Here is a 26,529-nt window from a genome sequence, read left to right on the forward strand (position 1 = left end):
TACAACATCCAAGCTAATGTCTCTCCTTACTATTGCATGAATCTCATCTTTAACCAGAAATGTCACCCCACCTCCTAGTCCTTTCGGTCTATCCTTCCTGAATATTGAATACACCTGCATATTGAGCTCCAACCTTGGTCACCCTGGAAACATGTCACCGTAATCCCAACTATATCATATCCGTTAACAACTAACTACGCATTCAAGTCATCCACCTTATTACGGATGATCCTCGCATTAAGACACAATGCTGTCTGGTTTGTTTTTCTTTTCTCCCTTCTACCTTTTGCTTCTGCCGTTATTTTGCAGCCACCTGTCTCCCTGCATTGGTTCTCATCACCCTGCCATATTGGTTTACACATGGCGTTTCCTGCAGTCTCTTTCCCATTAACTGCACACATACACTTCCACGTTGTTGACACACCCCCCCATTCCCCCCCCCACCCCACTATTTAATTTTAGACCCACTTAGATTTAGGTTTAGACCCACTTAAATAACTTTGGTTTCCCAGCACTCTGCACTTTAAACAATATATAGTTTAACCACTGCAGAGGATAACCCCCCATTTTGGACTGTTTCCCCCCTCTTATGTGGGTGCCATATCTTTGTCAGTAAACTAAGGACCTTAAGGTTTGTTTCTCGATAATCAGTGAGTTCCTGAGTTCTTGTAAATGTGGAGGAACTGCTCAAATATTATTCTTCTGAAGGATGTCCCCACCCTACCTCAGTTTGGGTTGGAGCCAATTGGTAATTAGAGCAGAACAAGGAGTGCCCAGCAATGCGTATTATTAACAAGTTATTGTAGATGCTAAGCAATAAATCAGTCAGCTGATTTGACACATTTAATTAATAAATGTCTGGAAATCAGTCGTGGCACTAGACAAACTACACGTTAAAGCCAAACATATGAAATCCTTCGTGACTGCTTTGAATCAGTGGACTCTATGGCTAACCTAAATGAGAATGCCACTGCTGTCACAGACTCCATTAGCAAGTGTGCAGAGGAATGCAAACCAAAGAGACGATATTTCCCCCAACGTTCCCCAACAAGAAACAATAGGTGAAGCATGAGAATAACTCCAGGTCATAGTCATAGAGTGATACAGTGTGGAAACAGGCCCTTCTGCCCAACATGCCCACACCAGCCAACAATATCCCAGCTACACTAGTCCTACCTGCCCACGCTTGGCCCATATCCCTCCAAACCTGTCCTACCCATGTACCTGTCTGTAGATTGGTTATTGCATGTGAACCAATCATAGTAGAGTAGCATTGTTAACCCCACCTTACTGTATACTTTATATTAACACCCACTTCCTACATTAGGTAGTCTTGGAAGCGGTGATGATGAATTAACAACTAGCAACCTGCTGTACCGCTATACTATGTGTTTCAAATAAAGATGACTTTAAACTCCAGACCTGTGTAACATAACATTCATTTACATAGTGTCAGAAGTGGGATTTGAACCCACGCCTCCATCGTTCCCCGATGTCAGAATCGAAGATGAGCTGCATTGGCTTTCGGCACGAGTGAGCCATGGTGATACAAATGAAACTGATCAACAGAAATAAAACCTGATAGACGGATGCAGTGGGTTACGTCACGCTGACTAACACCCTGTAAATGCTGAACGGGCCGTCTGGAGCATAAAACAACTAATGGAACGCTCCCACCTGGCCAAGTCGGATGTGTATCTAGACCCTTTAAACCTCAGAAACATCTCTAGAAACGGGGTCCTAGGTTCACCAGCCCAACGCCTGATGTCTAGGACAACACAACCTCCGATACCAATTGCCCAGCAGAAGCTGGTGCCACAGGTGTTTAAACCAGCCGTGGTCCACAAGCAGATCCAGGAGAAACACAACATCCAGAAATGATCCTATGACAGGTCCAGCAAACCGATGAAACCGCTACTGCGGGGCCACGTCATCCGTTTGCAGGCGACTATGGGACATTCCCGTCTAGGTTTTGTGGTCGGCCCGTCTAAGGAACCCCGCTCTTACCTTGTCAATGTCGATGGTGCCCTGTACCGACGGAGCCGCCAACACTTGCTGCTTGTCAAAGAACCTTGTTCGCCACCAGCCGATCCCTTTGCTCCACCTCTGATGTTCAAACCGTCTGCTGCTGCTGCTATCCCTAGTCCCAGCATGTCCCGTTCTCCGCCACGACCGGCGACCCTGTCTAACAACAACACTATCTCTCCCGCATGCTCACCTTATTGGTCGCCTAAAGTGCCCCCAGCTGCTCTATCCCTTCCGGGTTCACTGCCTCCTTCCCCCACTAACGTTTCTGGCGTGGAGGGAGAGGGGTTGGTCCATATGCGTTTGGGTTGTATTAGTCGACCGCCTGACAGATACGGCGAATATGTTTACATTTGCGCGCCTTACATGTGCTTAACAATATTTGCTCTTTACGGGGAAGGATGCAGATTGGTTATTGCATGTGAACCAATCATAGTAGAGTAGCATCATTAAACCCACCTTACTGTATATTTTATATTAACACCCACTTCCTACATTAGGTAGTCTTGGAAGCGGTGATGATGAAATAACAACTAGCAACCTGCTGTACCGCTATGCTATGTGTTTCAATTAAAGATGACTTTAAACTCCAGACCTGTGTAACGTAACATTCATTTACACTGTCTAACTGTTTCTTAAATGTGGGGATAATCCCTGCCTCAACTACCTCCTCTGGCAGCTTGTTCCTTACACCCACTACCCTTTGTATGAAAAAGTTACCCCTCAGATTCCTACTAAATCTTTTTCCCATCACCTTAAACCTATGTCCTCTGGTCCTCAATTCACCTACTCTGGGCAAGAGATTCTGTGCATCTACCTATCTATTTCTTTTTGTTCCTTGTCATGTTTTAGTTAATTTTGTTTTATTAAGTTGTGTAAGTGTGTGGGTGGGGTGGGAGAAACATGTCTTGGTTTCTTCCTTCGGGGGATGCAACTTTTTTTTCTGTCGTGTTCCCCGTCCCCGTCTCCGTCTGCACCGAGGCCTAATGGCGGAGCTGGCGGCCTCTATGCTGTGGCGGCAGCAGCGGCAGCGGAGACCCGACTCGGCCCCGGAGCTGTGCGGTGGCAGTGGCAGAGACAGCGGAGACCCGACTCGGCCTCGGAGCTGTGGCAGCGGCAGCGGAGACCCGACTCGGCCTCGGAGCTGTGGTGGCGGCAGCGACCACCCGCGGAGTTTGAAACGTTGCCTCGGCGCAGAGGGAGAACAAAGAGGGAAGAGACAGAGAGTTATGATTTTGCCTTCCACCACAGTGCAGAGGTGTTTGGTGAACTCACTGTGGTGGATGTTAAATTTGTGTTGATTGTGTGTTTTTGTCATTTTTTTATTATGTGTATGACTGCAGGAAAACGAAATTTCGTTCAGACCGAAAGGTCTGAATGAAAATAAACAAATCTAATCGAATCTAATCTAATCTAATCTAATCTAATCTAATCTAATCTAATCTAATCTAATCATGATTTTATATACCTCAATAAGATCACCCCCCATCCTCCTGCGCCCCAAGGAATAGTCCAAGCCTACTCAACCTCTATGAGTCTATAGCTCAGATCCTCTAGGCCTGGGAACATCTTTGTAAATCTTCTCTGTACCCTTTCCAGCTTGACAACATATTTCCTATATCATGGTGCCCAGAACTAAACACAATACTCTAAATGCGGCCTCACAAACGTCTTATACATCTGCAACTTTTATACACCTCTCAACTTTTATACTCAATACTCTGACTAATGAGGCCAATGTGCCAAACGCCATTTTGACCACCCAATCTACCTGCAACTCCACCTTCAAGGAACCATGCACCTGCACTCCTAGATCCCTCAACTCTGCAACACTCCCCAGAGCTCTACCATTCACTGTGTAGGTCCTGCCCATGTTAGACTTGCCAAAATGCAACACCTCACATTTCTCTCTATTAAATACCATGTAGGTAGTCGAACCCTGCGGTTGGCTATCTCGGACACGTGACCGCAGGGAGGGGTTTGTATCGCGTGCTTTTCTGGGCAAGCCCATTCATTCAGTTGACTGCCGTTGTGGTAGTAGCACTGTATTTAGCCATCTCAAGATTACTGTTGTTTACACCTTACTTTCGTACTAAGGTCTTTGAAATTAACCTACCGTCTCGACTCGATAAACTGGTGACCCCGACGCGCCCAATTGATATTGGACGCCGACATGCAAGACGCTGCAGTTCCCGACGCCATTCCCGATGCCCATCAGAGCGACGTCAGCCTCAAGATGCCAGTGTTCTAGCCCGAACAGCCTCAAGTGTGGTTTGCGCTCTTTATATATTGATACAAATGTGTACCATACCAAGCCACGGAGGAAAGAACAGCTGTATTGACATCACTGGATCAATTGTATAAACAATTTTTAGCCATGTTAGTGTCAGATGTTGATAGAGGCACGTGGCTGCACTGACTGGTGAAATTGAGAGTGCATATGTTAAAGGTGAGAGGTTGAGGCAGCACAATGGTGCAGCGGTAGAGTTACTGCCTTACAGCGCCAGATGGTCCAGGATCTCAATGAGTATTTCTACAGCACCAGTGAAAGAGTTAAATGAAGTAATGAAGTTACAAAATGGATTCTGCTGTAGATTTAGAAGTTACAAAATGAATGCTTAACCTTTCTTCTATTACACTAGCTAGATTTCATCACAAAAAGACCAGGTGTCTTGTCTTATAATATAAACACTAGCAAGATTACAGCACAATAGCATGATTTTTTTGCCTTTCTTCTATTACACTAGCGGGATTTCAGCACAATAACACTAGATCTTTTGCTCTATGATATAAACAATCAGAAAGATGTTCAGACAACTCGGTTCTTACCCTCTACTCTACAGATTGTAATGTACAGACAATTAATCAACAAGGTCAAAAAACAAGAGTGCTTGAATCTGCAAAAAATAGCCTCTGCAGCATACCCATATATGGGCTAACCTTTCCTCTATTGGAATAACCTGTCAATCCTCTGATTTTAATCAGATATGAACAAGGCAAGAGGCTGTACTATGCTCTGTAAGATAAAGAATTGCTGATTATTAGGGTATAAATATATCTGATTGAACATCTCCTCTGTGTGTGGAGAAAGGGGGACTGTAGCCTATATTTATATACTGTGAGAGCTCCCATACCCGCCTGGTGAAATAAAGATGTTACTAATTTTTGTGTTGTTATCTGTTTGAAGCAAATCGATATTTAACACCAGAGATTCAGGTTCGATCCTGACTATGGGTGCTGTCGATATGGAGTTTATGTGTTCTCCCCGTGACTGTGTGTGTTTTCTCCGTATTCTATGGTTTCCTCCCACATTCCAGAGACGTACAGGTTTGTAGGTTATTTGGCTTCAGCAAAATTGTACGTTGCCCTTAGTGTGTAGGATAGTGCTAGTGTACGCGGTGATTGCTGGTCGGTGCGGACACGGTGGGCCGAAGGGTCTGTTTCCATGAGTTATCTCTAAAGTCTAATGTCTAAAGTGAGCAGTATTGTATATTAACTGAATGTGTACCTATTGTTAAAGAAAACAAAATACTGGAGAGTGATGAAGAATTTATATTGTGAGTGCACAATTTAATCTAATATTGGACCGGAAAAGATTAATATACTTCAAGACTGGACTGAATGCACTTGGCCTATGGGTAAATATTTTCTTTTCTAAGGGAATAGTTAGTGTAAAAGATATCCTGATGAAGATGCTATAAAGAAACCAGAATGTAGCCATAATACAACTCACTATGTTACCCCTGATGTGGGCTCTCCAATGTCCTATATACCAAGCATAATGTCCATACGTTTGTATTTATTTCCGCTAGCAATAAACAATAATATACGTTTAGCTTTCTTTGCTCTATTCACGCACTCCCCAATTTATGTAAGGGGTGACTTGCGTAAGCTCGCATTTATGTAAGCAATCCTTTAAGCCCACTGCTTTATTTCTGTAATCAATCCTTTAAGCCCACTGCGTATCGCGGTAGTTTTGGTCGCAGTGCTCTACTGTGCATGCGGTTGTTCTGCAAGCCATTAAGCTGTTCTTGTGGATGCTCTTATGTGGTCTCCATGTTAGAGCTCTCACGTGGTCTCTGCGTCAGACCTCCCGCATGGTCTCTGTGACGGAGCTGCCATGTGGCCTCCATGTCAGAGCTCCTACTGGTACGTACTACATAGTGCGAATGGTAAATTTACTCGTGTGTAATAGCACGTCCATTTCCGACTTGCATAACATCTGACTTATGCAAGGTTCATTGTGTCATAGAAAGGGTGCATGGAATGTAACCCTTACATAACTTGGGAAGTGTCAGTATTTGCTCCACTGCACATTAGCTTTTTGTGAATCATGCACTCCGACATCTGGCTCCCTCAGACCTACACAATCTCTCACCATTTGGATAATGCGCTTCATTTAAAAAAAATATTGTCTTAAAGGACAATTTTACATTTTCCCATTATATAATCCATTTATCCTATCTTGACCACTCACCTAAACCTCAGACTACAGTTCATGATCAGAGATTCATGGCAAAGTCAAAGAGTATAACATCAAGTCTAAGGAGTTCGGGTAAGACAAATCCAGCCAGTGCCAATTGCTACAATGGCCTTCACTCGCCATTCTCTTACCACTATAGAAGAGCCAGTGCCAATTGCTACAATGGCCTTCACTCACCATTCTCTTATCACTATAGAAGAGCCAGAAGTTTTACCTGCTAAAAGAATGCTTACATTTTAACAGCATAGAGATCCACGAATAATACAAGCAATCTCAGTAGTAATTCAAATGACAATTAAGGAGGACTGCAGTCTGGAATGTAGTCAGACAATGAAGAACTGGGATAATACATTGTTCTGTCACAAGATATAATGCAGTAAATGAACCTTTAAATGAAATCAATACAGAAATTGATCGAAGTGTCTCTGTAAAAGCAATCCAGGATGATTCTTTGGCATACAGTATTTTTTTAATTGGCCAATTACAGTGTAAGGATGCCACATACAAGGACGTTTAAGTCATGTAACAAAATAGATAGAAAAGTACAACCCCAGAACAGCTCCTTCAGCCCACGTGCAAAACATGATACCAAGCTAATCTGAACCTGACCCACCTGCAAATGATCCATACCCCTCCATTCCCTGCATATCCATCCTTGGCTGGGAAAATAATTCTGACTATCTACCCTATCTATGTTTAAGAAGAAACCTCAGATGCTGGAAAATCGAAGCTAGACAAAAATGCTGGATAAGCTCAGCAGGTGAGGATGAGCAGCGTTCTATGTAACGAAGGAAATAGGCGACGTTTCGGGTCGAGACCCCTCTTCAGACTGATGTGAGGGTGGGGGGCGGGAAGAAGAAAGGAAGAGGCAGAGACAGTGGGCTGAGGGAGAGCTGGGAAGGGGAGGAGAAAGCAGGGACTACCTGAAATTGGAGGTCAATGTTCATACCGCTGGGGTGTAAACTGCCCAAACAAAATATGAGGTGCTGCTCCTCCAATTTATGGTGGGCCTCACTCTGGCCATGGAGGAGGCCCAGGACAGAAAGATCAGATTCGGAATGGGAGGGGGAGTTGAAGTGCTGAGACACCGAGAGATCAGGTTGGTTATTGCGAACCGAGAGGAGGCGTTGGGCGAAGCGATCGCCAAGCCTGCGCTTGGTCTCACCGATGTAGAGCAGCTGAAACCTAGAGCAGTGGATGCAATAGATGAGGTTGGAGGAGGTGCAGGTGAACCTCTGCCGCACCTGGAAAGACTGCTTGGGTCCTTGAATGGAGTCAAGGGAGGAGGTAAAGTGACGAGTGTAGCATTTCCTGCGGTTGCAAGGGAAAGTACCAGGAGAGGGGATGGCTTGGGTGTGAAGGGACAAATTGACCAGGGAGTAAAGAGGGAGTGGTCTCTGTGGAAAGCAGACAGGGGAGGAGATGGGAAGATGTGGCCAGTGGTGGGATCCCGTTGGAGGTGGCAAAAATGTTGGAGGACTATTTGTTGTATGTGACGGTTTGGTAGGGTGGAAGGTGAGGACAAAGGGGACTCTGCCCTTGTTACAAGTGGGGAGATGGGGAGTGAGAAAAGAGTTAAGGGGTATAGAAGAGACCCTGGTGAGAGTCTCATCTATAGTAGAAGAGGGGAACCCCCATTCCCTGATAAATGAGGACATCTCCGATGCCCTGGTTTGGAACACCTCATCCTGGGTGCAGATGCGGCATAGACGGCGGAATTGGGAGTAGGGGATGGAGTCCTTACAGGAAGCAGGTTTGAAAGAAGTGTAGTTCAGTTAGCCATGGGAGTCAGTGGGTTTATAGTGGATGTCAGTCAATAGTCTATCACCTGCGATGGAGAGAGTGAGGTCAAGAAATGGTAGGGAAATGTCGGAAATGGTCCAGGTGTATTTGAGTGCCGGATGGAAGTTAGTGGTGAAATGGAAGAAGTCAGTGTTGTGTGTGGGTGCAGGAGGTAGCATCAATACAGTTGTCAATGTAGCAGAGGTAGAGTTTGGGGATAGGGCCCTGGCACGCCTCGTACAAAGATTGTTCGACGTACCCTACAAAGAGGCAGGCATAGCAGGGCCCGTGCGTGTGCCCATAGCTACGCCTTGTATTTGGAGGAAATGGAAGGAGTCAAATGAAAAGTCATTAAGGGTAAGGACCAGCTCTGCTAGGCAGAGAAGAGTATCAGTAGACGGGGATTGGTTGGTTCTCCGGTCGAGGAAGAAACAGAGGGCTTTAAGACTCTCCTGGTGGGGGATGGAGGTGTAGAGTGACTGGACATCCATGGTGAAGATGAGGGAATAGGGACCTGGAAAATGGAAGTCATGGAGTAGACGAAGAGCGTGTGAGGTAGGGAGGGATTTATCCAGGGGGGATAGGATGGAGTCAATGTATGTGGGAATAAGTTCAGTGTGACATGAACAGGCAGAAACAATGGGTCTGCCAGGACAGACAGGTTTGTGGAGTTTGGGGAGAAGGTAAAATTGGGCCGTGCGGGGCTGGGGAACAATGAGGTTGGAGGCTTGGGAGGGCAGGGAGCCAGAGTGATGAAGTCAGAGATAGTGTTAGAGATCATGGTCTGGTGCTCGTCTGTGGGGTCATGGTTCAAGGATAAGTAGGAGGAGGTGTCTTGAGAGTTGGCGCGTGGCCTCAGACTTGTAAAGATCAGTGCGCCAGACTACCACGGCACCTTCCTTGTCGGCAGGTTTGATCACCCAGTCTGGGTTGTTGCAGAGTGAGTGGAGGGCTGTACTTTCAGGGGGGGCGAGGTTAGAGTGAGAAATCGGAATGGAGAAGTTGAAGCCGCCAACAGTTTAAAATAAAAAGGTCTAAAGCAGGTAGATGGCCATGAGGGGGAGTCCAAGAGGAGGGGGTCCGTTGGAGACGGGAGAAGGGGTCATCACTGGGGGGTGAGGACTCCTTCCCATGGAAGAACGCTTTGATGCGGAGGCGATGGAAGAAGAGCTCCACATCGTGGCGGATGCGGAACTCATTGAGGTGGGGATGGAGGGGAACAAAGGAGAAGCCTCTGCTGAGGATAGACCGTTTGGGTATCCGAGAGGGAAAGGGGGGGGGGGGGGGGGGGGGGGGGGGGGGGAAGGAAGAATAATCTATGTCTCTCATACTTCTATCAGATTTTCCCTCAACCTTTGAGGCTCCTGAGAAAACAATCCAAGTTTGCCCAACCTCTCCTTATAGCTAAGAAAGACACAAAATGCTGGAGTACCTCAGCGGGACAGGCAGCATCTCTGGAGAGAAGGAATGAGTGACGTTTTGGGTCGAGACCCTTTTTCAGATCTGAAACGTCAACCATTCCTTCTCCAGAGATGCTGCCTGTCCTGCTGAGTTACTCCAACATTATGTGTCTATCTTCGGTTTAAACCAGCATCTGCAGTTCCTTCCTACACTCTCCTTATAGCTAATACACTGTAATCGAGGCAGCATCCACGTAAACCTCTTCTGCACCATTGCCATATCCTTCCTGTAATGGGGATGACCAGAACTCCATGGAATATTCCAAGTGCAGCCTTAAAAGGCTGCATCATGACTTCCTGTCTCTTATACTTAAAGCCGGGAACAATAAATGCAAGCATTCCATGTTTCTTTTTTACCACTGTATTTACTTGCTTTGCCACTTTCAAGGAGTTATGGACTCGGACCCTCTGCACATTAATGCTGTTAAGGATCTTGTCTTTCCCCATACATTGGACCTCTCAAAGTGTAACATCTCACACTTGTTCCGATTAAATAATTTACAATTTAAATGTTTCAGTAATTTCATGGGATATTTAAATATTTTTTGTAATCTTAAAGGATTGAACTTGGAATTGATGAAACTCACAAATGTGATATGAAACAATTGAGCTATCCATGTTTGAATATTATTTCTGAGTTGCTATAAGAGTCAGAAGGAAAACCATTATGTTCACCCATTATGATCAATTATTATGTTTGTATATAAATATTGTACAAGAATACACAAGATTGCAATTTACAAAGTGTAAAGAGTTTCATATTTATATGGATATTAAAAAAATCTTACACAGAATTCTCAATGTTTACATGTAGAATTACCATAAACAAATCATCCATTTATTAACTTAGTTTTGATAGATATTTAAATAGCTAAAATAAATTGCATGTCCATTATTATATGTACTTATCGAGGCTGTTATGTAACAGTAATGAACAGAACATTTTAAACATTACACTAGGACTTTTCTCTCACTGAACCATAATCAACAAGAAAGAAGTTGTGGAATAATCTGCTGCTATAGTTTGATGAACTTTTCATAACTTTGTAAGATATACTTGTGGCAGATAAATAGAGATGGAGAATCAACACTGATTCCCATTAAACTGCTGCAAAAATCTCCAAAGGGAAAACTGCAGAACAGCATGGATCAAGAAAACAACTTGCTTACTTATCAGGTCATGGACACATCTAAATGTAAGTTTTTTTTTGGTTTAGCTTAGTCTAGAGATACAATGGGGAAACACACCCTTCAGCCCACCGAGTCCGCGCTGACCAGCGATCTCCGCACACTAACACTATCCTGCACACACTAGGGGCATTTTACAATTATATCGTCAATTAGCCTACACACCTGTACGTCTTTGGAGTGTGGGTGGAAATCAGAGATCCCGGGGAAAACCCACATGGGTCATGGGGAGAACGTACAATCTCCTTGCAGACATAACCTGTAGTCTGGATCGAACCCGGGTCTCTGGTGCTGTGAGGCAGCTACTCTACCGCTGTGCCTCTGTGCTGCCCTGAGATGATCTGATGATACCCTGTTCTTTAGTTGTGGATAATGGAAGCCAAAGTCTACTTTTTGACTAACGTAAGTAATCTGGAGAGAATGCTGATGAACATCTTGGATTGGTACTCATCCTTATCTAATATGTTGTTCCATCACAAAGATACAATACATAGTTTGTATAAACCATCACCTTGAGCTTCCAGTGCTCAAAAGTAACAAAGTGCATTAGTGCTACAGTGGCCAGAAGTGAACAGACCTCAATATACGTTCAAATCTAGATAGCTACCCCTCAATATGGATTGAATATTTTGAGTGGAAATCTGTTTCATCAATTGAACAACTATAAACTGGAAAATCGCTTCCTTGGAACCCATTTCATTCTGTTGCTCTCAATGAAAGAATTACGATTTATGTTATCTAACTTTTGGAAGCTGTCATGTTTGATGGACAAGTGAGGAAGAGAGCTCAATGAGGATTTTGCAGAAATTTGGCTTTTAGAAATAATCTTTGAACTTTTCAGTGAAAAGTCGTAAAGATTTTTCAAAAATGAACTGGTAGTGTTATATTCTTTCTTAAACAAAATGATATAACATTTAGGGAAAAACTGGCAGCATAATATCCCATAGGTGGAAGATAAAATTGTCACCACTTCCACAGCTGGCAGAAACTGTCCGTTAGTGGTTACATAGACAGGTACAAAAGTAATCCATGAAATGAAATAAATCAGCATGCTAAATGTAATAAACTTGGCCTCATTATAATTTTCTGGCAGCTTTCTACCTTTAAAGGCAAATATAAAGCAAATCAGGGCAAGGAGAGCTATGTACCCCAACATAACAGCAAAAGCTACATTAGAACCCTCAATGCATTCCAGTAAAATCTCTTTTGGGTGCCTTCTAACATCCCTGTCTGCTCTTGGAGCATTAAAGATTAACCACATTGCACAAATGATAACCTGAAACCCCGTGCAAATACTGATGATGAGCCATGGATTATAGCAATTCTTCAAATATTTTTGATTAGCTGGGTTAAAGTTAAATGCGAAGAGTATTGCAAGGGATTTTGTCAATGCGCATGAAACAGAAAGAGTGAAGCTGATGCCAAATAAACACTGCCTGAATTTGCAGGTTACATTATTTGGCTTTCCAAGAAAAAAGTAGACACTTGTAAAACTCAGCATCAAAGACAAGAGCATGACGATCGATAAGATACCGCCGTTGGATTTAACGGCTGGAGTGTTGATGTTCTTGATAAAGATAACAATTATGACCAAGATTAAAACAATTCCAAGGGCTGAAAAGATTAGCAATACTATGGAAAATGCATTTGTCCATTTAAGAAATATAATGTCTTTTTTGTTGCATGAGGCACTTCCAGTTGGAGCCCATTCATCCTCAGAACAATGGAAACACTGCTGCGCATCTGAAATTATTCAAAGAAAACAGCAATTAATATATCAGCTTATTTTGTTATATATCGCTTTCGTGAAAGAACTTTGTAGCAGTCTTTGAAGGATTTACGGATGAATTAATTTTCCTAAAGAACAGGTAAGTCATACACTGTTGTTTAAGATAACAATTATTAGAAAGATTTAAACTATTTCAAGGGCAATTACAAGAAGGTCATAAGGTCATAAATGATAGGAGCAGAATTAGGCCATTCAGCCCATCATTCAATCATTTACTCCATCATTCAATCATAGATGATCTATCTCTCCCTCCTTACCCCATTTTCCTGCCTTCTCCCCATAGCTCCTGACACCCGTACCAATCAACCATATCTATCTCTGCCTTAAAATTATCCATTGACTTGGCCTCTACAGTCTTCTGTGGCAAATAATTCCAGAGATTCTCCACCCTCTGACTAAAGAAATTCCACGTCATTTCCTTCCTAAAGGAACGTCCTTTAATTCTGAGACTATGACCTCTAGTCCTAGACTCGTGGAAACATCCTCTCCACGTCCACTCTATCCAAGCCTTTCACTATTTGGTACATTTCAATGAAGTCCCCCCTCTTTCTTCTAAACTCCAGCGAGTATAGGCCCAGTCCCACACACTCATCATATGTTAACCCACTCATTCCTGGGATCATTCTTGTAAACCTCTTCTGTACTGTTTCGAGATTTCAATAGAACATTTGTTACACCAAAGGAGGTTCAAAGAATTCTAGGCTTCATCGCCACTCTTTGCTGACCTGGATGAAGTTAATTAAAACTGGCTGAAATGTGATTACGAGTCTTGGTTCCTCTGCTTTAGAAAATGAGGTAGCGCAGATTATAATTGGTATTCTTTCCGGAAAACAAATGAGTTTACTTTTGGAGATGGTTGACTGTGATACCCTTCTTATTGAGGTCACTGTCACTGCTATTGCCTATTTGAGCAAGGTAGGTGGACACCTAAATAACAATGGGAAGTATGGAAGAAGATTTGTCATCATAGATTAGGTTCAAGCGAAAATGAAGGGTGGTGTTTAGATTGTTTACTATTTTAATAACTCTGCTAACAAGAACAAGAGCAGTATATCACAATGGCTTGGGTAATGATCTACAGAATATACTGTACATTCAATGCTTCCACTAAATTCATTGTCGGAAAGACGGTTAATCAAAAATATTATCTCTCTCCGTAGATTTTTGTATTTAATAGAATAGAATAGAATTACCTTTATTGTCATTCAGACCTTACGGTCTGAACAAAATTTCGTGCCTGCAGTCATACATACAAGAATACAATAATAAACAACGACAAACACAAATTAACATCCACCACAGTGAGTCCTCCAAGCACCTCCTCACTGTGGTGGAGGCAAAAATCTTAGGGCTGCAGTCTCTTCCCTCCTCTTCTCCCTCTGCACTGAGGCAGTACCCCACCGGGCGATGGTACAACCAGTCCCGCGGCTACTGAACCCCGCAAACGGGCCGGCTCAAACACCGCGGCCCGGGGTGGTCAAAGCTGCCACCCTCCAGTCCAGCAGACGCAGCCGCTGGCCCGTGGCTGAACCCCGGACTCAGGTCACCGGCGCCAGAACGCCGTCCCAGCCACCGGAGCACCGTTCCAGCCCCTAGCCGGATCGCCCTCACGTGAGTGCCGTTCCTCCCTCGAGCTGGGCCGCTCCGACGGGAGCGCGGTACCTCCCTCGGGCTGGGCCGCTCCAACAGGAGCGCCGTACCTCCCTCGGGCTGGGCCGCCCCGACGGGAGCGTCACAGCCCCTCACGGGAGAGTCTCAGCCCCGCGCCAGGCCGCCCTCACGGGAGCGTCACAGCCCCTCACGGGAGCGCCGTTCCAGCCTCGAGCTGGGCTGCCCTCACGGGAGCGAGCCCAGAGCAAGTCCTGACTGGCTCTGCCTCCGGAGTCTCGAGGTCGCCAGCTCCGCCATTAGGCCTCAGCGCAGACGGAGGCAGAGAAGGGGGATACGACAAAAAAGTTGCATTCCCCCGAAGAGAGAGACAGCAAGCCCCGTTTCAACCCCCCACCCACATAAACACAACCTAAAAACCAAAAACTTAACTAGACAAAACAAAAAAAAAACAACACAAAAAAGTAAAAACAAACGGACTGCAGGTGAGCCGCTGCTGCCAGGGCAGCGCCGACCACTTCCGGATTCCGGATTAACAACTAAAGTGAGAAAAAAAGAACTGTAAAAGGAGCTGAGAGTATGTTTTGATATGGAGAGTAATTGATATCTGGAACACTCTGCCAGAGGAGTTGGTGGAATCAGATAAAATTGCAAGGTTTAAAGACGCATTTGGACAGACACTTAAATCGGCATGGCACAGAGGGATACAATCTTGATGCAGGAAAATGGGAGCAGTGTAGATGAGCAAGAATGTCAGCTTGGATGAGATGGGATGCAGGGCATATTTCTAATTGGTCTGCAGGTAAAGCAGACCAATTTCAAAAGACGTGGTCTATGTTTCTGGACCTATTACAAGTATGAGGTGCAATAGTAATCTAAAAAAAAACCAACTATATAAATAAGCGGAATCAGGACCTGGTAACGGGAGGTAAAATAACAAAAACAGACTTGGTTGGTAGTCCCCTCTCTGCGGAGTTTAATGTTATAATAGAGCGATTGTTTCTACTTTCTCCTTCTTTTCTTTCTAGGGTCTATTTTCTCACTTTACTTCCTTCTCTAACTTCTTTCCTAAGGGGCTTTCTTTTCCTTACACTCTCGCACTGCACGATTCTCTTGCACTTTCTTTACTTTCCTAACTTCTACTTTTTTTCTTAAAGCTCTAAAAAAAAAAAAAAAAAATGAAGCGGTATAAAAAATGTATAAAAATATATGTGTTGTGTAGAATTGTAATTTACCGTACTTCTAAAAAAAAAAAAAAAAAAAAAAAAAAAAAAAAAAAAAAAAAAAAAGGAACACTCTGCCAGAGGAGTTGGTGGAATCAGATAAAATTGCAAGGTTTAAAGACGCATTTGGACAGACACTTAAATCGGCATGGCACAGAGGGATACAATCTTGATGCAGGAAAATGGGAGCAGTGTAGATGAGCAAGAATGTCAGCTTGGATGAGATGGGATGCAGGGCATATTTCTACGCTGTGTAATTCTATGACTATCGTGTAAATTGTGACTTTACAAATAGATACCTTAGGCAAGTGGACCTCCTCCATTGCCAGAGTGAGGCCACGTGCAAAGTGGAGGAACCGCATCTCAAATTCCACTTGGGAACATACAACCCAGTATGAACGTTGAATTCTCCAACTGTAAATAATATTCCCTAGATCCCCTCTCTTTTCTGTGCCCTCCCCAACCCCAGTGTACACTTATTTCTTCTATTGCCCCTCTATGCCCCCCCCCCCCCCTTTCCCCCCCCCCCCCCCCCCCTCCACTGTGCCCCTGCCTCTCAATGGCTTTACATATCACTCCTCTTCTCTCTTAATCTGACACCATTTTAGTCTCCTTTTCTTATCTCTGGCCCTTGTCACTTGCTCCACCTATACACCAAATGATACCTGCCTCACTTGTATCCACCTATCACTTGCCAGGCTTTGCCCCCCACCTCACCCTCCTCCTTTCCAGCATCCCCCTCCCCCCTTAACTGCAATCAGTCTCAAGAATTGTTCCGATCCAAAACCTCACCTATCTATTCGCTCCACAGGTGGCCCGACCTGCTGAGTTACTCCACCATTTTGCTCAAGATTCCAGCATCTACAGTTCCTTGTGTATCCTGACAAATATTTTGCAGATTAATTTATTTACTCCTTACCAGTTGTATTGGAGAACGTATCGGAACTGCAGTTTACACAATCATAGCAGCATGTGTGTTGACCTTCTGATGACAGTTTCAGTTGTCCCAGTTGGCAGGGGCTAGAGCATTTTGATACCACATTCTTTAAAGAAATGAAAACAAATATTTAGAATTATTCAGAAAAGTCAATAACCACAAAGTGCAATCTAGTTATGCCAACAACTAGGCATGATATGTACAAACCAATATCAACTTTGAAACTAAAAAGGATAAACATTATATCTTTTTGGCAAATGTTGAAAGGTTATTTAAATACAATTTCAAATCATGTTGAGGTTACAATCAGATGAACCATGTATTTTGATAGCAGGCAATTTATGTAAATGGAACAATTGACTGTGAAATTATAACTGCAATTTGTATTTACTGCAGCTTGAGATTCTGGGATCTTTTAGGAAGAGATAGAAAAAGGACAGGCCATTTGGCACGTACAGTAATGCCTGCCTTGACATTAAACAAAATCACAGATGGTCTTTTACTACAGCACCACCTCTTTGCACTAATCTCATATCCCTTGCTTCCTTAGTAGCTAACTATTTATCAATGTTGCAAATAACACTATACATTTGTTTTACATATGTTATGTATAAAAGTAAATTTCATTCATTTGTAATTGGTTTGAAAACATTTTGAGATTGACAGTGTCTAAGAATAGTAATTGTTGCAATTTGTAGGTGTTTAAACGTCAAACGTCACCATGTTACCATGCTTGAAGGTGTCAAGAAATTTTTTAAGACATTGTAAATTTCATTAAAAAATTCTACTAAGTTGAGGTGGTTCATTTCATCATGGCAAATTGCATCAACAAATACGCAATCAAGCAAAAATTCATTTTGTGGATGTCGAATTTACAGATTCATTAACATTTAGGAGCATACAAATACATGGATAAGGAGCAGGAACAGACCACCTGGCTCATTCAGCCTGCTCCACCATTATTGGCTGTTCTGTTGTAACTTCAATTCAACATTTTTTTCTATCCAAAATTACCTTTCAACAGTTGCTTTTCAAGCAGGTATCTATCTTACCCATAAAAATATTCAAAGTCTTTAATTGCCCTTTGAAGAAGCTCAGTGAACTAAGCATATGAAATAGGCAGAGTTGTGTCTGAAGTTTTTTAGCTAGGTTCTCAAAAAATTCAAAAAAGCTTTGTCACACACATTTCTTATTCATAAATGTATTTCCTTTGGTTGCTATAAGTTTGATTGCTTTAAAAGTTAATTTGGAAGTAACTTGGGAAATAAGTTTTACTGGTGAACCAAGGTAGAGGATTATTGGTGGTGGGATATCCTCTCAGCAGGCTATGTTGGGTAGGATGCCTACCTTGGTTTGCATGCCTGACTCCAGACTTCTGGTTGCTAAACACTTTAACTCCCCCTCCCATTCCCACATTGATCTTTCTGTCCTGGGCCTCCTCCACTGTCAGAGTAAGGCCCAGCATAAATTGGAGGAACATCACCTGATATTTCACTTGGGCATCTTACAACCCAGCGGTATGAACATTGACTTCTTCAACTTCAAGTAACCCTTGGTTTCTGTCTCTCTCCATCCTAGTTCTCTGACCAGTCTGGCTGTCCTCCTGACTACATTTTATTTTTGCATGCCTCGTTTTCACCTCCCCCTCGCTAACATCGATCTAGAGTCATAGAGTCATAGAGAGATACAGTGTGGAAACAGGTCCTTCGGCCCAACTTGCCCAGACCGGCCAACATATCCCAGCTACACTAGTCCCACCTGCCTGCGCTTGGTCTATATTCCTACAAACCTGTCCTATCCATTTGCCTGTCTAACTGTTCCTTAAAAGGCGAGATAGACCCAGCCTCACCTACCTCCTCTGGCAACTTGTTCCATACACCCACCACCCTTTGTGTGAAAAAGTTACCCCTCAGATTCCTATTAAATCTTTTTCCCTTCACCTTGAACCTATGTCCTCAATTCCCCTACTCTGGGCAAGAGATTCTGTGCATCTATCCCTCTCATGATTTTGTACACCTCTGTAAGATCACACCTCATCCTCCTGCGCTCCAAGGAATAGAGACCCAGCCTACTCAACCGCTCCCTATAGCTCACACCCTCTAGTCCTGGCAACATGCTCATTAATATTTTCTGAACCCTTTCAAGCTTGACAATATATTTCCTATAACATGGTACCCCGAACTGAACACAATATTTCAAATGCGGTCTCAGCAACATCTTATACAACTACAATACGACCTCCCAACTTCTATACTCAATACTCTGACTGATAAAGGCCAATGTGCCAAAAGCCTTTTTGACCACCTTATCTACCTGTGACACGACCTTCAAGGAACCATGTACCTGCACTCCTAGATCCCTCTGCTGTACAACTCTCCACAAAGGCCTACCATTCACCGTGTAGTTCCTGTCCTTGTTAGACGTCTCAAAATGCAACACCTCTGTATTAAATTCCATCAATCATTCCTCAGCCCACCTGGCCAATCGATCAAGATCCTGCCGCAATCTTTCACAACCATCTTCACTGTCTGCAAACTACTGACTTTTGTATCATCAGCAAACTTGCTAATCTTGTCTTGTATGTTCTCATCTAAATCATTGATGTAGATGACAAACAATAAAGGGCCCAGCACCGAACCCTGAGGCACACCACTAGTCAGACCTCCAGTCCAAGAAGCAACCTTCCTCCATCACCCTCTGCTTCCTTCCATGAAGCCCATTTGCTATCCATTCAGCTTTCTCTCCTTCGATCCCATGCGATCTAACCTTCCAGAACAGCCTACCATGCGGAACCTTTAGAACGCCTTACTGAAATCCATGTATACTACATCTACAACGCTGCCCTCATCGACCTTTTTTGTCATGTCTTCAAAAAACTCAATCAGATTTGTGAGACAGGATCTCCCACGTACAAAACCATGCTGACTATCCCTAATCAGCCCTTGACCATCCAAATGCCTGTATAACCTATCCTTCAGAATACTCTCTAGTAAGTTGCCAACCACAGAGGTTAAGCTCACTAAGATCTATTCTATATTTTTCTTGACCTTCGTCCCCTTTGATCTCTCATTTTCACACCTGAAAGTCTGAAGAAGGGTCTCAACCCGAAACATCACCCATCCCTTCTATCCAGAGATGTTGCCTGTCCCTCTGAGTTACTCCAGCATTTTATGCCTATCTTCTGAAAGGGAGACTCTATTTCAAGCTTCAGCTATGGGTAGAAACTATAGGTGGATAGAGGAAAAGACTCAATGGTGTGCTCGACGCTTCCTCTGAATAGTGCAACATCCCTTCAGATGCCCAGGAACTCCTGGACCATGATCATTCAAAGTGGAGAAGGAGCAATTGGGGCAGTTGAAAGAACCTCAAGACCTTACATTGGGAAGATACAGAGGCCCTGTGTAATCAGCAGAATGAGAAGACGGTCTCATAACCTATATTTTGGCCTGTTCCCTTCGTCATCTCCTGTCCCATCTATGGAAGAATCTCCTGTTCTCACATTGACCTCAGTGGCCACCATAGCCATTTTAGAACCCACAAAGCTGGAGTGATAGCAAACCATCATCAATCTTAAGGGATTGCCTAAATAGCAAAGAGAGGAAGGAAAGAAGGACATAGGAAAGATGTTTTTGTTTATAAATGTAATGGCAATGGGAGCAGTCACCATCAAGGGATTTGCCTGTACAGTTTATGCAGAGGAAGAGGTTTAGAGATACAAGGGGATAGTGAATAGAGCAGGAGTGATGTCTGAAGAAGTGGACAAAGCAGTTGAAACATTCATCTATTCACTCTGTTAACATGCGCATTTGTGATGCTAGCTATAAACAAGTTAGATATATATTTGGTGAAATCATTGTGGTCTATACTTAAATATATAATGAAAAGTTAAGAATGATAGAAAATTACCTTGAAGTTATTGAAACGTGAATCCTTAATTATAAATTTATTCGTCTGTATATCATATTCTGCAATTATGTGACCAAGAGCCATTTTGTCTTTGATGGGTTTCCACATGAGGATATCATATCCAGAGATAAAATCTCCAAAAGAATCAAATTGGATTCTATTTCCCTCTTTAGTTATGTTCACTTTCTTCAGTTCTTCCAATAACTGTAAGAAGATTAAAGGACTAAAGTAATAATCATTTTTTTAAATTGAGAATATTGCTTTGGTTGATATAGTTTTCTAATAAAGTGAATCAAAATATTATTGCTTAAGTCTTTAATATTAATATTAAGAATGTAACGTATAAAATCTAAACAACTCTTTGAAGCCATAGAAGAACGTAATCCTTTATAATTAGGTATGAATTATGAAGTGAGCAATTAAAGGTAGATTCCACGGGGAATATTGTGATTTTCCTATATGGTGATGTCACTAATCAGCACTAATTGTAACTGATCTTTTCAGCCAACAAGGGTGGCAGTTAATTGGTTAACAAATTTCAAAGTTTCTGGCCCAGAAATTCCATATGAAAGTCACAGTGGCACAGCGGTAGAGTTGCTGCCTTACAGCAAAATGCAGCGCCAGGGATCCGGGTTCGATCCCGACTACGGGCGCTGTCTGTATGGAGTTTGTACGTTCTCCCCGTGATCTGCGTGGTTTTTCTACGAGATCTTCGGTTTCCTCCCACACTCCAAAGACGTACAAGTTTGTAGGTTAATTGGATTGATTAATTGGCTTGATAAAAATGTGAAAATTGTCCAAGTTGGCGATTTGCAGAGTACTGCCCTGCTGACTATAACATTCAGAAGATTCAGAAGGTTCATGGTGAAACATTGCTGCCCAGGGGACCCATATCAATTTGGTGCTTAACCTCCAAGGAGTAATACTGCACAATGTATTAAAGGGCCAAATGTCTTGTGATTCCAGGATTCGTGTATAGAAACTGCAGTCTCAAAACTAACATAAAGCGCCACATTACTGCAATTAATTCCTGCCACTGCTCCCTGGAAAAGGCCTTGGAGTGCACAACAATGGAGAGCTCTAGAAGGGACAGACCCTTTAGATAACATGGAAGCAGCCTGTACAATCCAGTGAAGGGCTGCTCCTATATCTGAGGACAGTGGTCTTCACTTATGGTCAATTTGTGATACAAAATCACAAGGTCACCACTATTTGTACAATGTACACAGATTAACATCAGGCGAGTCATTTGCATGGGGGATTGATTGCCTAAAAATGTGTACCAGTGCACAAATAACCCGTGATCAGATTCTCAATGAACTTAAATAGCACAGTGTTCTACAGATGTAGTGACAGAATTTTTAATTATCTGTCTTTTGATTGACCTTAATCAAAATAAATGTAATTGGAACCAGAGAATCTGCTTTAAATAAACATTTCCCAGATTATCTCAGCAGGTTGGGAGAGGAGTGATGTTATAAGTGAAGATAATTCCAGTCACACCTGAATTTATTTTAGTTTAGAGATATAGCGTGGAAATAGGCCCTTCGGCTCATCGAGTCCGCACCGACCAGTGATCCCCACACATTAACACTATCCAACACACACTAGGGACTATTTTCACTTATACCAAGCCAATTAACCTACAAACCCGTACGTCTTTTGAGTGTGGGGGGAAACCAAAGATCTCAGAGAAAACCCACGCGGTCATGGGGAGAATGTAAAAAGTCCGTACGGACATCACCCATAGTCGGGATCGAACCCAGGTCTCTGGCGCTGCAAGTGTTGTAACGCAGCAACTCTACCTCTGCCCCACCGTGCCACCCTTGGAGCAATTCTGGTAAAGCTATCCATAAGATAGCTCATGTTAACGCTACTCCAGGTGTCAAAATGTAAATGTACAGTAAGGGCAGGAAACATTTGTTGGATATTAATCATTGGTTTCATTTTTGGTGCAGCTACTGGTAATCTTCCTGCACCATACAGAAGAGGGGGTCACAACCATATAACCATATAACCATATAACCATATAACAATTACAGCACGGAAACAGGCCATCTCGACCCTTCTAGTCCGTGCCGAACACGTATACTCCCCTAGTCCCATATACCTGCGTTCAGACCATAACCCTCCATTCCTTTCCCGTCCATATAACTACCCAATTTATTTTTAAATGATACAAACGAACCTGCCTCCACCACCTTCACTGGAAGCTCATTCCACACAGCCACCACTCTCTGAGTAAAGAAGTTCCCCCTCATGTTACCCCTAAACTTCTGTCCCTTAATTCTCAAGTCATGTCCCCTTGTTTGAATCTTCCCTACTCTCAGTGGGAAAAGCTTATCCACGTCAACTCTGTCTATCCCTCTTATCATTTTAAAGACCTCTATCAAGTCCCCCCTTAACCTTCTGCGCTCCAAAGAATAAAGCCCTAACTTGTTCAACCTTTCTCTGCAACTTAGTTGCTGAAACCCAGGCAACATTCTAGTAAATCTCCTCTGTACTCTCTCTATTTTGTTGACATCCTTCCTATAATTAGGCGACCAAAATTGTACACCATACTCCAAAATTGGCCTCACCAATGCCTTGTACAATTTTAACATTACATCCCAACTTCTATACTCAATGCTCTGATTTATAAAGGCCAGCACACCAAAATCTTTCTTTACCACCCTATCTACATGAGATTCCACTTTCAGGGAACTGTGCACAGTTATTCCCAGATCCCTCTGTTCAACTGCATTCTTCAATTCCCTACCATTTACCATGTACATCCTATTTTGATTTGTCCTGCCAAGATGTAGCACCTCACACTTATCAGCATTAAACTCCATCTGCCATCTTTCAGCCCACTCTTCCAACTGGCATAAATCTCTCTGTAGACTTTGAAAATCTACTTCATTATCCACAACCCCACCTATCTTAGTATCATCTGCATACTTACTAATCCAATTTACCACACCATCATCCAGATCATTGATGTACATGACAAACAACAGTGGACCCAACACAGATCCCTGTGGCACCCCACTAGTCACTGGCCTCCAACCTGACAAACAACCATCCACCATTACTCTCTGGCATCTCCCATTCAGCCACTGTTGAATCCATCTTGCTACTCCACCATTAATACCCAACAATTGAACCTTCTTAACCAACCTTCCGTGAGGAACCTTGTCAAAGGCCTTACTGAAGTCCATATATACCACATCCACTGCTTTACTCTGATCAATTTCCCGAGTAACCTCTTCAAGAAATTCAAGATTAGTCAAACATGACCTTCCAGGCACAAATCCATGTTGACTGTTCCTAATTAGACCCTGTTTATCCAGATGCTTATATATATTATCTCTAAGTATCCTTTCCATTAATTTTCCCCCCACTGACGTCAAACTAACAGGTCTATAATTGCTCGGTTTACTCTTAGACCCCCTTTTAAACAATGGAACAACATGCGCAGTACGCCAATCCTCCGGCACTATTCCCGTTTCTAATGACATTTGAAATATTTTTGTCATAGCCCCTGCTATTTCTACACTAACTTCCCTCAATGTCCTATGGAATATCCTGTCCGGACCTGGAGACTTATCCACTTTTATATTTCTCAAAAGTGTCAGTACTTCCTCTTCTTTGATCCTCATAGTTTCCATAGCTACTCTACTTGTTTCCCTTACCTCACATAATTCAATATCCTTCTCCTTGGTGAAGGATACTTTGCTTTGCTTTGCTTTGTAAAATATCATTTCAATTATAGCGGTGCATACGGGGATCTACAGGGAAACTGTACATTAATTAATCTGCGAGTGAGAATATGTTATTCGTTATACTTTATGTAAAGGCTTACCTCCCACGGTGCAAAGTCTGATGATCTATGGCAAATTCCTTCACTGCATTTTAACAGATTTTGAAGCGCATGTGTAAGAGCATACACTGACCACTGAATGCTGGAAGTAACACCTGCTTCAATATTATTCACGAGAAAGACATTTTCCTGGTATTGCAATTCCTTGCTATTGCTCATATTCTGATGTTCATTATATTTGAGCGGGTGTTTTGTATCTGAAATACAAGAGTCTACATCTTCGTTTTGCTCGGCTGTACAAAAGTTATAAAGCATGTAATACTTCTTCAGAAATGTGTTAACACCTGTCGAATTAAATGACAATTTTTTCACGTAATCTCGAAATTTTGAAATATTTCTACTTTTAAATGTGAATCCAATAATATTCCCAATGTTCTGAATTTTCTCCATGCGAGTGATATTATTGTTGCTTGACCAGCTGTCACTGGCAATCCAAATTTTACTCACGTTGTGAGTATTTAATATTTCAAACAGTTCAACGACATGGGAGGCTCTAGCAAACATAACAATGACATTCACTCTCGTTCGGTTGATGATAGTTTTTGCCACTTCTTTTATCCGGGAGGTTGTTATCTGATCAGATGAATAAAATGGAATAATTTCTTGGAAAGCAATGCATGCACCCAGGAGCTCAGCTTCGGAAATGAAGCTATCTATTCCGGACCGACTGTAGTCATCGTCACTTGCAATAGTTCCCACCCAATTCCACCCAAAGTTTTGAACCAGCATGGCCATGGCTTTAGACTGAAAGGTGTCACTTGGAATAGTTCTCAGGAATGCAGGAAATCGAATTTTATCGCTCAGAATTTTTGCAGAAGCTGAGTAGCTGATCTGGAAAAGATTCAAATAGTCAAAATTAAAGTTTTTTACTTTGAAGTTTATATTTCTGGTAAAGAAAAATAAAAAAAATAGTAATTCGGGCCTCTTACAGACCAGGTATGAGAAATTGTTTGTAGTAGTAGGAAATGGGAGATATATTAAATATTTCTGTTTATTTTGATTCGCAGAATTTGGGGTGGCACGGTGGCGTAGCGGTAGACCTTACAGCCTTACAGCGCCAGAGGCCCGGGTTCGATCCTTTCTTTCTTTTAAAATATTTTTATTCGTTTTTTTTCCAAAAAACAAAAACAAAACAAAAAAAAAAAAACAAAGCAAAAAGAATAATGATAAACATTACAATGATATTGATACATATGGATCAGGATTACATTAATAACAGGTATAACCTAAATATGTCCAGTGTCAAAATACACATTGAATATAGACCTCCCGGTCTCTATGTAAATATAGTTAAATATTTAAAAGAAAACTTATATATGTAGAAAAAAAACACAAAGATAAAAAGAAAGAAAAAAGAAAAAGGGAAAAAGGAAGAAACAAAACCCCCCCTAAACTAAAGAAAAAAACCCCCAAAACAAAGCAAAACAGAATCTGAGCTGAGAATTTCAACAATTTAAGTCAGTTTGTCGTCAAGTCCGTTCCACCATATAAAGGTAAAATAGTTTTTATAACGGTTAGAGAGGGAGCAATTTATGTTGTGTGAAAGTGTTGAATACATTTTTCCCCAAGTCTTATCAAATTTAACCAAGGGTTCAACAATGTAACCTGATGTTTACTAAATTTAAACATGATATCGTTTCAGAGTACCACTGGAGTGTGGTCGGAGGGTTGGAGTCTTTCCATTTAAATAAAATAGATCTTCTGGCAATTAATGTGGTAAAAGCAATCAACCGATGGGCGGAGTGGACCAAATGAATAGAATCTAACATTGGTAGCCCAAAAATTGAAGTAATAGGATGAGGTTGTAAATCAATACCTATGACTACAGAAATAGTATCAAAAATTTATTTCCAACATTTTTCCCAAAGTGGGCAGGACCAAAACATATGGGTCAGTGAGGCCACTTCAGAGTTACATCTGTCACAGGTAGGATTTATATGACCATAAAAACGAGCTAACTTATCTTTTGACATATGAGCTCTATGAACCACCTTGAATTGTATCAGAGTGTGTCTTGCACACATTGAAGAGGTATTAACTAATTGAAGAATCCTCTCCCATTTCTCTATAGATAGTGAAATTTGGAGTTCTCTTTACCAGTCATTCTTAATTTTATCAAATACTAGACCAAGTGCAGACCCGTTGGGTCTGTTCCCCCAAAGTGTGGTTACGGATGTGGGGGGGGGGGGGTGGCATGGGGCATCACACAAACTAACTACCCCCCCCCGCACACATGCTAACTACTTCCCTTGATATTATATTAATA

General features: G+C 42.4%; 1 protein-coding gene across 2 annotated transcripts in view; it reads right to left on the bottom strand.

The window, feature by feature from the left end:
- Positions 1-9,904: 9,904 nt before the first annotated feature.
- The window catches only part of gprc6a (G protein-coupled receptor, class C, group 6, member A), a 28,741-nt gene continuing 12,116 nt past the window's right edge, over positions 9,905-26,529 (bottom strand). The window contains exons 3-6 of one of the 2 annotated variants that reach the window (XM_055635802.1): positions 24,246-25,094; positions 20,402-20,605; positions 16,478-16,601; positions 9,955-12,681 (exon numbers count right to left, since the gene is read on the bottom strand). In XM_055635802.1, the coding sequence (XP_055491777.1) occupies positions 11,600-12,681; positions 16,478-16,601; positions 20,402-20,605; positions 24,246-25,094 (2,259 nt within the window). In that variant the 3' untranslated portion in view covers positions 9,955-11,599. Of the gene's footprint in view, positions 12,682-16,477; positions 16,602-20,401; positions 20,606-24,245; positions 25,095-26,529 lie in introns of both variants that reach the window. The other variant, XM_055635803.1, reaches the window with a different exon arrangement.

The sequence above is a fragment of the Leucoraja erinacea genome, chromosome 5 (assembly GCF_028641065.1).
Source record: "Leucoraja erinacea ecotype New England chromosome 5, Leri_hhj_1, whole genome shotgun sequence".
Classification (NCBI taxonomy): domain Eukaryota; kingdom Metazoa; phylum Chordata; class Chondrichthyes; order Rajiformes; family Rajidae; genus Leucoraja; species Leucoraja erinaceus.